Source organism: Sander vitreus, chromosome 8 (genome assembly GCF_031162955.1).
Source record: "Sander vitreus isolate 19-12246 chromosome 8, sanVit1, whole genome shotgun sequence".
NCBI lineage: Eukaryota > Metazoa > Chordata > Actinopteri > Perciformes > Percidae > Sander > Sander vitreus.
This window is the reverse complement of record NC_135862.1, coordinates 28,997,108-29,009,689: the sequence shown is the minus strand read 5'-3', so window position 1 is coordinate 29,009,689 and position 12,582 is coordinate 28,997,108. Positions and strand designations below refer to the sequence as shown.

The window sequence follows — 12,582 nt, the reverse complement described above, 5'->3', positions numbered from 1 at the left end:
TTATTCCTCATCTTCACCGGGGCAGCCAGAGGCTTCACATCCGGGCGGCTCTCTCGCTCCTCTTCAATCGCAATCCGCTTCCCTTCCCTGCGCTCTTGACCGGGGAGGTCTGTGGCTGCAGAAGAAACCTCCGAATCCCGGACCCTCCGTCGGCGTCTGGTGCCGGGGCCCTGAGGCGCTGCTTTCCCGCACAGCTGGTCGCACATGACGCGGGCTCCGCCGATGGTGGTGCACGGCGCCGAGCGCTCCCAGTCGGTGCGACATCTCCGCGCTGAAGTAGCATCGCTGGCTAACGTTAGCTAACAACATCGATCTCTCTGCTGCTCCACCCCCCTCTCCCTCCGGTACCGATCCGTCACATCCACAGTTGATTGATAGCTAACACTAGAACACCGAGAGCAACCCCCCCCTCCCCGACCGTCCGTCGGCTAGCGCAGAAAGCCCACCGGTTACCTCCCCTAACGTTTCGGATTTAGGGCCCGCAACGACAGTTGCTTAGGAGTTTTAACCCGTGATATTCAGATCACCGACCCCCTTTCCTCTTCCACTGTGGCCTTTTAGAGGTCCGTTTCCTCTCTACCTCAACATCCCTATGCCTCCCCGCCCCTTTGTGTAGCTAACCTCAGCTGCACAATCACTCCGACTCTGATCAGCCCCCCCTCCGAGCCCCACCGACATCGGCTCTGCTGCTTCTGACAATCCGACCAAGGAGCTCTGCTCGGCGGGCACTTAATTGCGTCGAACCGCAGCGGACAACTCCGGTTCTCTCCCTCCCTTTTCTCTCAGTCCGGCTGCAAAGGGAAGTTGCTGGCTGACCTATTCCACTTCACACCCACACAGTCAGCATATCCAGTTACCGGTGTACTCCTGATACCCCCCAGTTCCCCCCCAGTTCCCCCCCGACCCCAGCAGATCTCCGTGACAAACGCCCCACAGCGCCCGAGCCACGGGTCTCGCCATGCCGGGTCCGGTGGCCGGTAGCAAGTCCCGTGTGTACGCAGACGTCAATACGCTGAAGAGCCGGGAGTACTGGGATTACGAGGCCCACGTACCCAACTGGAAGTGAGGACATTTCTGTTCAGGTTGCTCTAATTGCATGCATGTCATGTCTGACCACAGAGGTCTCTGTTTGCATGTATTGAAGAAGAAGAGGGAACGTGTGGCAGATGGGTGTCTATTATTATACATCTAGCCGTGATGGTATGATGAAACTATAATAGTACAGTCTCCCAGCCCACTACCCTGCTGCTCTGCACTGTCTTGAAACTTTCCTTCCCCTTACCTCCATCTATGTCCCCATGTTCACCCTGTATGTTGACTTGAATAACATCTGTCTAAAGATCATAACCAGAAATCACTTCATCCCCCTAAGGCTGGGCTTCATCGCAGTGACAAGAACACTTAGCAACAGCTCTTACACTGACTTCATTGCATGCTGATGCTAAAAAAAAAAAAACGTTGTCTCTTTCTCCCACAAACTCTGCACTCTGCACACTGTCTCTCTGTCTGCCCCTATAGCAACCAGGAGGACTACCAGCTGGTTCGTAAACTGGGCAGAGGGAAGTACAGTGAAGTGTTCGAGGCCATCAACATCACCAACAACGAGAAGGTGGTGGTCAAGATCCTGAAGGTGGGCAGCTAGATCTCCTTAAACTAAATGCTGAACGCCAATGTCCTGGCTGAGTGTGTGGTTTGGAGGCCTCCACTTGAAATTGAGTAAAATATATAAATGTCAGTGTAATATGGGGAATGGGAGTGCTGATTATATTTTTGATTAATCAACTAATTCTTTGGTCTATAGAATGTCAGGGTTATCAGCCATCAAATGTTTGGCATTTTTCTGCTTGAGAAATTACCTGAACAAAGAATTGATCATCAAAACAGTTGCAGTTTAATTTTCTGTAGATCAACTAATCCTTGCAGAGGTCAGTCCATTATGAAAATACTTGTCAGTTGCAGCCCTGTAACCCAGTGGGAAAATGAAAAAGTTAGTGTTTGAGCTTCAGCCCGGTTTGCCTGTCAAATATTTATAGATTCATCTAGGATTCATTTATTGATTATTCATTGAGTCATTTTTCTGTCCTCCATAATGAACACAGTAAAGCTTTCTGTCCGCTCAGAGAACACCAGTGTTCTAAATCATAATCATAATCACAATAATGTATTATGCAAAGGAATCAATTAATCAATAAACAATTAGTCCATTATTGTTTTGCCTCAGTCTGAAGCAGTGGTTAAAATGACTTAACCTCGGACTTCCTGCTGCATCAGCAGCTGGAGGAGAGTCTGGCTACTCCACACAGCATTCTGGGATGGGAGGAAAACGTGCTCTGGTTTAGTGGCATTTCTTTAAAGCAATCACAATTGTCTTGGGCGGTCCTAAGCACCGGAGAAAATCGGCTCGGAAGGAACTTGTTTTGGTGGAACATGTGTACGTTCAAAAGTTGTTTTAGTCGTGCAACAGAAAACTCAGATTGGACAGATAGTCTAGTTGGCTGTCTGGATTTACCCTGCAGAGATCTGAGGAGCAGTTAACCATAGTCCTCAGAAATCCACCGGAGTTTAAAATGCCAACACAAAGGAAGCCCAGGGCAACGGATATCCGGCTTAAATGAGTGAAATCAACAGTGCAATCCCGGAAGTTGAACATCAAGGATATAGACTACTACCGCCCCAACTTCTATGTGTCACTCAGTGCTACGTCACACATTTTGTCGCTCTGATTGGTTGTAGGTCTATCCAATTGCATCCAGAGGCATTTTGGTCTGCACCGTTGAAAAACCGAAAAAATGAACTGAGAGGTTCCAGACTAATACGCATCTGCAAATAAGTTTGGCAATGCCAGGGTAGCCAGCGTCAAATTATCCGTCAGTCATTTAAATGTAAACATCAACCTTCTGCCCGCACTAAATGTCTCTTGTACAAAAAGATTGACAGAGTGGAATGCAGCAGCGACACCACACGCAGAATCAGCAGGTTCAAGATCAGGAGTCAGAAAAAGCACACATGGACAAACTTCTGCTTATACATCTCTTGATATGATTTTTTTTTTACTTCTTCTGTCTAGTACCCTAAGACCTCTCTTTTTAAATCACTGTCTTTGTTTGCCTTGCTTGTTTTTCTTCTGGAGTTAGCCGGTCAAGAAGAAGAAGATCAAGCGAGAGATCAAGATCCTGGAGAACCTGCGAGGGGGGACCAACATCATCCGACTAGTGGACACAGTCAAAGACCCAGTGGTAGGCTAGGCTCGCTAATGGCGTGTCTGTCCTTTTTTTTTAAATGAAGGAAATGAATGGAGAGTGTCGGACTGGAACATATCACATGTTAGGAATACTGGTGGAAGTTAACAAGTACTCAATTTAAAATCTGTAAACCTCACTGCATGGGACTGAATGGGATCATTCTTTTATGTGTAAAGTTAACTTGAGGATATAACTACACATCACATCTTAAAAGGGGGGGACCTCAGGGACCTCACTACTCCAGTGCTTGTGCAACTACATTTGGGTATCTGCCTGGAGTGCCTACCGACCCACAAACTATAAAATAAGACAACAGAAACTGCTTAGAAAAGCATTATTATATTCACAGTTTTTGGACAGTTTGCTTGAACTCCAGCTGCAACGACTGGCTATCAAGCGTGGTGATTTTACTATATGTCAAATTGGGGTCAAGTTCACTTCCAGCAAGTTATTGGTTAAGACCACACCGTGGGGTTTTGTCAAATCTGGTGGTTAATCCTGGGGACTGAATCAGCAACGAGCTACAAGCTGCCCTTTTTTTAGTCTTGTTTTTGACTGATTTTATCTCACTGCCACTCCCCGTCCCTCTCTGTCTCTCTGTGGTGGCTGTACAGTCCAGAACTCCAGCGCTTGTCTTTGAATGCATCAATAACACAGACTTCAAGGTACAATGATCACCTCTCTTCTGCATGCTTCTGGGGGGTGTGCTGTTTGGTCTTTGGCGTCACATTGAGTGTCTTAATCAGTAGCGGGCATCATCAGCTTTTTCCTTGAACTACATTTCAAATTTTAAGGCTCAAATCCTGATCTAACTTTGTTTTTCCCTGCAGGAGTTGTACCAGAAGTTGACAGATTACGATATCCGTTTCTATATGTATGAACTACTGAAGGTGAGACTGAATTTAATGAATAAGACATTTTCCCACTTAGTCTCAATTTTCCGCGAGGTTCATGGGAATTCCAAAGACTGTGTACACATATTTATATCTTTGTCTGCTCTGATGTTACTTGTGTGTGTGTATGTGCGTGTCTGCCAGGCTCTGGACTACTGTCACAGTATGGGAATCATGCACCGTGACGTCAAACCCCACAATGTGATGATCGACCACCAGTTGAGAAAGGTAGGTGGTGCCCTATATAGTCTGTTTCTGATTTTCTTCACACACCCACACACTCTGAACATTATCTCAGCCTGCTATTTCAGCCTCTCTCTCACTGTTTATTTTCTCTCTGGCTCTTCATCCTTCCATTCCGCTCTCTTTTATACTCTTTCCCCCCACGTAAAAAGAAGTTTTATTGTTGGTTGGTAATGCTTTAGTATTGGCTTACACTTGGTGTCCCTGTAATGTGTTTGAGTGCAGTCGGAGTGAGATCCTTAAAATAACAGCAGATGTAATTTCCATTGAAATAAATGTTTGTTCCGTTGCTCTTTCTCGATTAACCGCTACAACACAATTCAATCTGTACCCAATTCATGAAAGAATTAATTCTCTATTCTGATCATCTGACAAAGAAATGCCATCTGGCCACAAATAAACATTAGCAGTGATGGCAGAACAGACCAAGCATTATCAGTGATGGCAGAAAAGGCAAAGTAAAGCGCGCCACCTATAGAAAGTTTGTCAATCAAGAAAGAAGAGGAAAGCCAAGCAAGGACTGTAGCCATAACCACTGGCTGTTACTACAAGCGCCAGTGGGTGTGCCTCTTGCTATGGCTGTAGCTAATGGCAATTGCAGGAGCTGTAACATCAGTTGTGGCTTTTTTTTTTCTTTCTCTTAACAACACCAAAGATGGTTACATTGGCCAAGAAAGCATTTTACACTTCCAACCTTGGCCAGCAGGGGGCAGCAGGTTAAAACAGATGTGAATTAATCCCACAAAATACTTATCACACACAGGTTATAATAAGTTACACCTGTCCTGTCCAATGGTCACTGTGAAGTTCAATGAGGATACATTGTGTGTTTCCATAGCTACGCCTTATAGACTGGGGTTTGGCAGAGTTCTACCACCCATCCCAGGAGTACAACGTCAGAGTGGCCTCACGGTACTTCAAAGGCCCCGAACTCCTGGTGGACTACCAGGTAACACACACACACACAGAAACAGACTATATTGAACCAGCTCACAGATTGAACCAGCTCACACAGATTGAACCAGCTCACATTTAAACACCCTTTAGATTTACTTTTTGTATCGCTCTCACATTTACAAACAAAGACAAACAGACACACAACGTGTACATTTTGTACAACGTTGACTGTCACACACCTTTGACAAAATGTTGTCAGCACACATGGATAATTCTGATGTCTGTGTCTCATCATCGGCAGTGCTGTTTGATGATTTTGTGTTTCAGATGTATGATTACAGTCTTGACATGTGGAGTTTGGGCTGTATGCTGGCCAGTATGATATTTCAGAAAGAGCCCTTCTTCCACGGACAAGACAACTATGACCAGGTGGGTCCAACACACACGTGCAGCTCCTACACACCATTGAAAACAGCAGCGTGTCTAGAGGAGGCAGATGAGTCACGGTCATTGATTACTAATTTTATAAACACATACTGAAAAACACAAGAAAAAAGTTCAAAACGTCTGCTGACTTGCTTCTCAGCACACACTGAGCTTCTTACAGAATATCCCAAACATGTAACGGAGACAACCTGTATTTGTATCCTGGGCCCTTTATCGGATGGTTTCTGTAGTGCCTCACTCTCAAGTGTCAACTGTAGTTAACAGGAAGAGGGTACTGTCGTTCAGCACAAACAGAACTCGTGCTTTGAGTGTTTCTCACAAGAGAGTGGAAGGTGTGAAAAATTGAAAGGGGGAAAACAAATGCAGGTTGATGAGAGAGAAGGAAGGGAAACAAGTCAAACTAACAACAACAACATAGATGTAACATAGAGTCTAACAATTGTCTTGACATTTGCGAATGGTTGGTGAATATATGCATCAGCCATAATGTGACAAAGATTTCTTTATATTTCAAAGTGGTCCACAGAGTTTGAACCCCAGTGTGTTATGTTTTTTTTAAATTTTTTTTTTTAGTTGGTGCGAATTGCCAAGGTCCTGGGGACAGACGAGCTGTTCGGCTACTTGCGTAAATACCACATTGAACTGGACCCGCGCTTCAAAGACCTGCTGGGACAGTAAGTCCACTCTCACTTTGCCTCTGGGATTCCCATCACACTCCACTTACGGTGACACACAGTAGCTGCTCTGGAGCCAAATGTAGCGTAGAAGTCAAATCAGAATACAGGCTAAAAATATCCCGAGGGGCAGCAAAGTAACATAGAAGAGCATCTGCACTGCTAAAGTCATTGACGAACACATCGCTGATTTTAATATTTTTTTAATATTTTCAGTGCTGCATATGCCCTCCCCTGACTCGCACTCAACCCCTAAAATAGTTGTCGGGAAATCGTTTTAACAGCCCTGTTGATAAAACAAAGACTAATAAAATGGCATTTGAAATTGTCCTTAAAGGGTAATATATATATATATATTTTCCAACCAGGACCCTATTTTTCCCATGCATTAGTGTTTTTAGTGACTAATGTGTACAAAAATCTTTGAAATTGGTCCAGTATTGAGCGAGAAAGCTGTAACCATCAGCAGCTAACCAGGCTACCTATAGGACAATTGTGCATTGTCAATTTTGTCCACTAAAAGTGCTGTTTTTGCCAGTGACATGCTCAAATTGTTATTCTAAGTGCCTAACAATATGATTTAAAGGATTCTAACAGTGTTCGATCTTTATGTTAAAGTGTAAGATCCCTTTTGTTTAACCAGAAATGGCTCAGAGAGCACTATCGCTAAACCCACCAGACTCTGTTTCAATAAACAATACTTTTAGCATGTATAGAGCCAGCATATTTCCACATCTGATTCGGTGCGTTTATTTCAACCAAACCAGAGTGGTGATTGTTGGAACAGTGGAAAGACGAACCAAGACGGCTTTTGATGGTTTTTGTTTATTTCTGTCGACTTTGAATAAAGTGTGTTTTACAATGATACAATTACTGTTTATTTAAATGGAGCATGATGGGTTTGGCAATAGCAATTTGGGGGATATTTTAATGTAAAAAAAAAAAGAAAAAAAAAAAATCTTCCTCTTTTAAAAAAAAAAAAAAAAAAAAGGTCAATCTCTGTAAGGATTCTCTCCATAATGTCTGAGCAGGTCTGTGGCAAAACGAGCACTTTTGTGGATGTAAATTGAAGGTGCGCAATTGCCTAATCACTTACATTGTAGCTTGTTTCGCTTCTGCTGACTGCGGCGATCTTGCTTAATACTGGACCAGTTTCAGAGATTGTTGTCAGTCAATTAGACACAAAAACTTGGGAAATTGGTTCCAGGTTGAAAAAAACAAAAAACGAAGTGACCCTTAAATACAGTAGAACAAAGTAGGTTTTAACATTGACATCTGGAAAAGGAAGCCTCATTATAACTTCTGTTGAGGCCCTCTTTGTGATCCATGCAGTCCTGAATAGAACCATCAATTTACACTTTTCAGCACACAAAGACGCGTGTTCTACTGCCTGCTGGGTTTAAACTGCATCACAGTGGTAGTTACAAACACAAGTTCACCTTTTTCCACTGCAGCGCTTATGTAATGAGCCAAGGGGAAATTTGGAGGGAAACGTCTTTGTCACCACCTTGAGCCATACGATGATGATAATAATAATACATTTGTTGTATATAGCGCTTTAAAAGGTACTCAAAGGCACTTTACAAGGTAACAACAAAGAAAAACGATAAGATCAGAATAAAAACCACAATAAAAACTAGAGATAAATATTAAAAAGGTGCAGCGAAACCGCATGGAAACAGCTAAGTTGTTTATAGATTAAAAGCAGCTTTAAAGAGATGGGTTTTGAGTGTGGTTTGTAAGTTAGCAAGTGATGTGGAAAGTCTGAGGATTTGGGGGAGAGAGTTCCAGAGGGAGGGGGCCGCAACGGAAAAGGCCCTGTCCCCCCCTCCCAGGGAGCCAGTGGAGGTCTAGGAGGACTGGAGGGATGTGGTCTTTGGTGCTGGAGTGAGTGAGTAAACGGACGGCTGAGTTTTGGATATATTGTAGTTTTTTGAGGAATTTGGTGGGTGTGCTGTACAGAATGCTGTTGCATGTGGTACTCGAGGGAGAGGGTTTGGGCAAAGATAACACGAGGTTGCAGATTTTTTGTGGATGCTGGAAGAGTGGAACCATCGATGCAGAGGGAGAATTTTTGGCAGGATTTGATGATGGTTTTTGATTTGTCGCTTTTGAGTTTGAGGAAAATAGCTTGTATCCATGCTTTTATTTCTGTAAGGCAGTTTGTGAGGGTGGAGTAGGTGGCAGCAGTGATGGATTTGGTGGATATGTATAGCTGGGTGTCATCGGTAGGGATGCAGTGGTTAACCGATTTCACTATTAACGGAGCTTTAAAACGTCATGGTTAGTCATAAAGGCTCCGCTACACCGAGTGTTAACTGACTGCAAGTTATGTGTAGCAGTGTGTGCAGTTCTTAATAAACCTCCTTGACAACATAAACGTTCGCCTTTGCGCACACACGGCACATCAGACGCCGGGTCCGGTCGCCGCGAGCATTGCCTGTCAGAGTGATGTACAACGGAGTCCGGTGGGGGGATAAGTTACTGCTGCAATTTAACGTTGCATAAAGTAAGCAAACATCAGGAAAACGCAGAGCAGAGCCCAGCCCCTGACCTCAGGACAGCTGCAGCTGCAACGAGGAATTCAACCCAAGTTGGTAAGCTTGCTAGCGTCTTTGTTTATTAACGTTGTTAAGTGTTAGTTAGCTTATTAATGTCACCAGTTAGCTACCGTTAGCCTGTTTAATATTAACGGCAACGTTACAGTTAACAGCTGACGAGTCAGGAGCCGACATTTGCATTTACAGTGAGTGCACTGGCGATAACGTTTGTACGAGTCAAAACTCAACAGCTCAAGCATGTCACTGACGTTACCACTAAACGTTACTTACTTACTCCTCTTCATCCCCTATTGGACATACGGCTGCAAAAAGATCTCTCCATCGCATGTCGTCCTTGGCAACATGCTGCGAATCTCCCTGTGACAGGTGCATCTTGGCTAGCAGCTCCTCCAACTTTCAGACACACCAGCTTGCTGGGTCGTTTCTAGCCCAAAAAGGGCCAACTTCTTCTTAATGACAGCACTGTTGTTGCCAACTTGGCCTTTGTTTGTGGTGTGACTGATTCACCTCTAGTCTAATCTTTTCAGATGAATTTAAATAAGAGGTTGATGATTGATCATATAATCAATTTCCGTTTTCAAAAGGCAGCAATAAATAACACATTAAAATCAAGAGTGTTCATGCGATTTCATACACTAGCAGTGAAATTAATAGATTCATAATAATCGTGAAACCGTGACTATAATCGTACCAACAACATTTACAGTCGTTGCATCCGTAGTTATCAGCGTAACAGTGGAAATGGAGTCATTGGTGGGGTATGATGTGACCAAAGGGGAGCATGTAGAGTCTGAAGAGGAGGGGACCAAGCACTGAACCTTGGAGGACTCCCTGTTAGACTAGGGCAGTGCATGATTTGGATTTGTTGATGCTAATGAACTGGTGGCGGTAGGAGAGGTATGATTTGAACCAGGAGAGGGCAGTCACAGACTCTTAAAGGTACACTGTCGAGTTTTCTTTTACACATTCAGTGTTTCTCATCAAAACATCCTTGAAGCCTAACACACCTTTTGAATACAATTCCCTCCTGATAAAACACAATCCTTTTTAAACCTGCATTGTTCACGTCCATGTTCATATCAGCTAGCTTTTTTTCTTTGCGAGATCAGTGCGAGACTGCAGAAATGTGCATCCCCTTCACCAATGTGCTCCTGTGCATACACATGGGTCCTTTTTGTGCATACTGCTACCTAGTGGTCAAAAACTGCACAGTGTGCCTTTAGGTTCTGTGTTGCTGCCGTGTCACTAAAAAAGGCCTCTGCTCACAGCTGCTTCTTTTGCTCACAGCTCAGCTGTTGTAATAAGTGTGTGTGTGTGCGTGTCTACCTGCAGGCAGAGCAGGAAGCGCTGGGAACAGTTTGTGCAGACAGAGAACCAGCACTTGGTGAGTCCTGAAGCCCTGGACCTGCTGGACAAGCTGCTACGCTACGACCACCAACAGAGACTGACTGCCACAGAGGCCATGGAGCACCCCTACTTCTGTAAGCATGACACACACACACACACAAACACAAACAGCTCACACAGGCAACACATATGGGGATGCAGTGAGACTTGGTGAGGGGTTTGTAGTATTTGGATTGAAGACCCTGGCCATACTTGCAGGCTGTAGCACTAGCTGAACTGATATTTGGTCATAGTTTGGAGTGTAAAGTCAACACTTAATGCTACGTCGCAGTGGCAAATTCTATCACTGGTGAATGCAACGTAACATCACACATGGTTGGGTTCTGAATACTGAGCGTTCACGTCAGTATCATCATGAATGTAAACACGCAGGAAACGTGTAACATTTGGCCCTACCATTATTCTATCCATTCCTTCATAACAGGTCTACAGCCCATTTAGAGTCTCTTTTAAATGCTCTCAAACTCTAATTAGCATTAACTGAAGGTTATAGGGAATTCTGAAGTGTTGTTCCTCTCTCCTCCTGCAGACCCAGTAATAAAGGAGCAGTCTCTGTCAAACTCTGACAACAACATGGTATCCAGTGGCAACACTACAGCGCGATGAAACACAGGTAAACACAGGTTTGAAAAATGACTCGCTGCTCACTGTGTATGTGGATGATTATTTAGATTTAGACTTTTTTGAAGGTACACAAGTTTAACATAATATAAATGATAAAATAATTTGACAATTTACAGGTGGTATCTGCCTCACGCACACTTACATTAAGTGTGCGTGGATTGTTTTACGAAAGGTCAGCTGACGTAAGTCAGTTTTATGGCAACAAGTAAACGGGAGAGCTGCCTTTTCTTTTCTTTTTTTTCTATTTGCTAAAAAGCACAATAACGTTTAGGCCTACATGGATTTGGTTTATATTCCTTGGTTAATACTTGTGGAGAGACATCATATAAATAAATGTACATGAAATGTGCAGAATGTTTTTTTTTACGCTGGATATGGCTTTTTCTGTTTACGTCCCCATCATTTTAGCTTTTCTTGGTTAGAACACAGCTCGAAATAGGCTACCGAAAAGAAAAAAATACGAAGTATCTGCACTCGTGTGAAAATAGTTAAAGAGCAGCTATTTGGCTATTCTCTCCCATAGCACATAACAAGAGCTTCTCAACGGGTGTCGAACAAGTGCTGCTCGCTTGCCACTGTCCTGGCACCAGCCACAGACTTACCACTGAGGTGCCAGTGCCACTCTGAAGATCGCGGCCCTGCTGCTTTTTTTTTCTCCTCATGCTGTCTCTTGTGTTCTCTTTCTCTCTGCAGACGTGGAAGAAGAAGAAGTTTGTTACCTCAGCTTTGTACCCGGTTGTGACAGTAACTTTGACAAGTGTACAGTGACAATGGATCAAAGTAACTCTGACCAGTTACACACTGACAGATATGTGCATACGGATTACACACATCTATACACACATACACACATCGATGCAAGCACACCTCTATACAAACACACATGCAGACATGTATACATAACACCCTCCTCTGTATCAGTCTGCGATTGGCTTGTCCTGGTTCCCTGTCCAGCAGCCTGACCAATGAGCTTGAAGCTGCTCCCCCATCGTCCCCCAAATCGTCTTTTTCCTCCCAGCTCAGTGTCATGTAGGTCAAAAACGGACAAACTACTTTTAAAGACAATTCAGTCGCTCCTCCTCTCTCTGTTGTTCCTTTATATCATCCCCTTTTTGTTTGCATCAGCATGGAGAATGAACAGGAGCGTGAGCCTGTACAAGTCCCAACCACCTCCCCTCCCAACCTGTTCATCCATCCGTCTGTCTGGCCCCAACCCCCCCCCATCCTGTACCCAAACAGACAGACCGATGTCTTAGCACTACTCCAGTTCTGAAAGTGGCATGGTGGACTCTCTCTAGATAGAATGATGACGATGATGATAATGATAATAATAATATTAATGAAAAATAAATGATTTTTATTTAGATGAAGTCTGCCTGTGTCAAGAGTGAATTATTGCTCGTTACTTCTCTGTAGGTGTGGGAAATCTTTTTGATTTGAGGTGATCTTCATGGTGATGAAAGTGTTTATTATGATGAGGAGTACTACAAAGTCTGTGAAAAGAGTCATACAGGATCCAACTGGGGTTTCTAACTAAAACTGTGATTAAGTTATGGGAAATGTATGATCCAGTGTTTTTGGAGCTTGACCCATA

The 12,582-nt window shown here is 43.8% G+C and overlaps 1 protein-coding gene across 2 annotated transcripts; it reads left to right on the top strand.

Annotated features, from left to right (window-relative positions):
* The first annotated feature begins 11 nt into the window (after positions 1-11).
* csnk2a2b (casein kinase 2, alpha prime polypeptide b) lies at positions 12-12,358 on the top strand. Of its 2 annotated transcripts, XM_078257742.1 has the most exons (12): positions 12-1,062; positions 1,519-1,630; positions 3,135-3,236; positions 3,857-3,907; positions 4,073-4,132; positions 4,280-4,363; positions 5,217-5,327; positions 5,603-5,704; positions 6,296-6,396; positions 10,290-10,438; positions 10,894-10,977; positions 11,682-12,358. In XM_078257742.1, the coding sequence occupies exons 1-11, from the start codon at positions 959-961 to the stop codon at positions 10,968-10,970; spliced, it is 1,053 nt and encodes a 350-aa protein (XP_078113868.1). In that variant the 5' UTR covers positions 12-958; the 3' UTR covers positions 10,971-10,977; positions 11,682-12,358. The 2 variants fall into 2 exon arrangements, with proteins under 2 accessions (XP_078113868.1, XP_078113869.1); XM_078257743.1 differs by lacking the exon at positions 3,857-3,907.
* Positions 12,359-12,582: the final 224 nt, after the last annotated feature.

Coding starts and splice junctions, on each gene's coding strand:
- csnk2a2b (XM_078257742.1), top strand. CDS start 959: ATGCCGGGTCCGGTGGCCGGTAGCAAGTCCCGTGTGTACGCAGACGTC. Junction 1,063..1,518: donor GCCCACGTACCCAACTGGAA/GTGAGGACATTT, acceptor CTGCCCCTATAG/CAACCAGGAGGACTACCAGC. Junction 5,705..6,295: donor GACAAGACAACTATGACCAG/GTGGGTCCAACA, acceptor TTTTTTTTTTAG/TTGGTGCGAATTGCCAAGGT.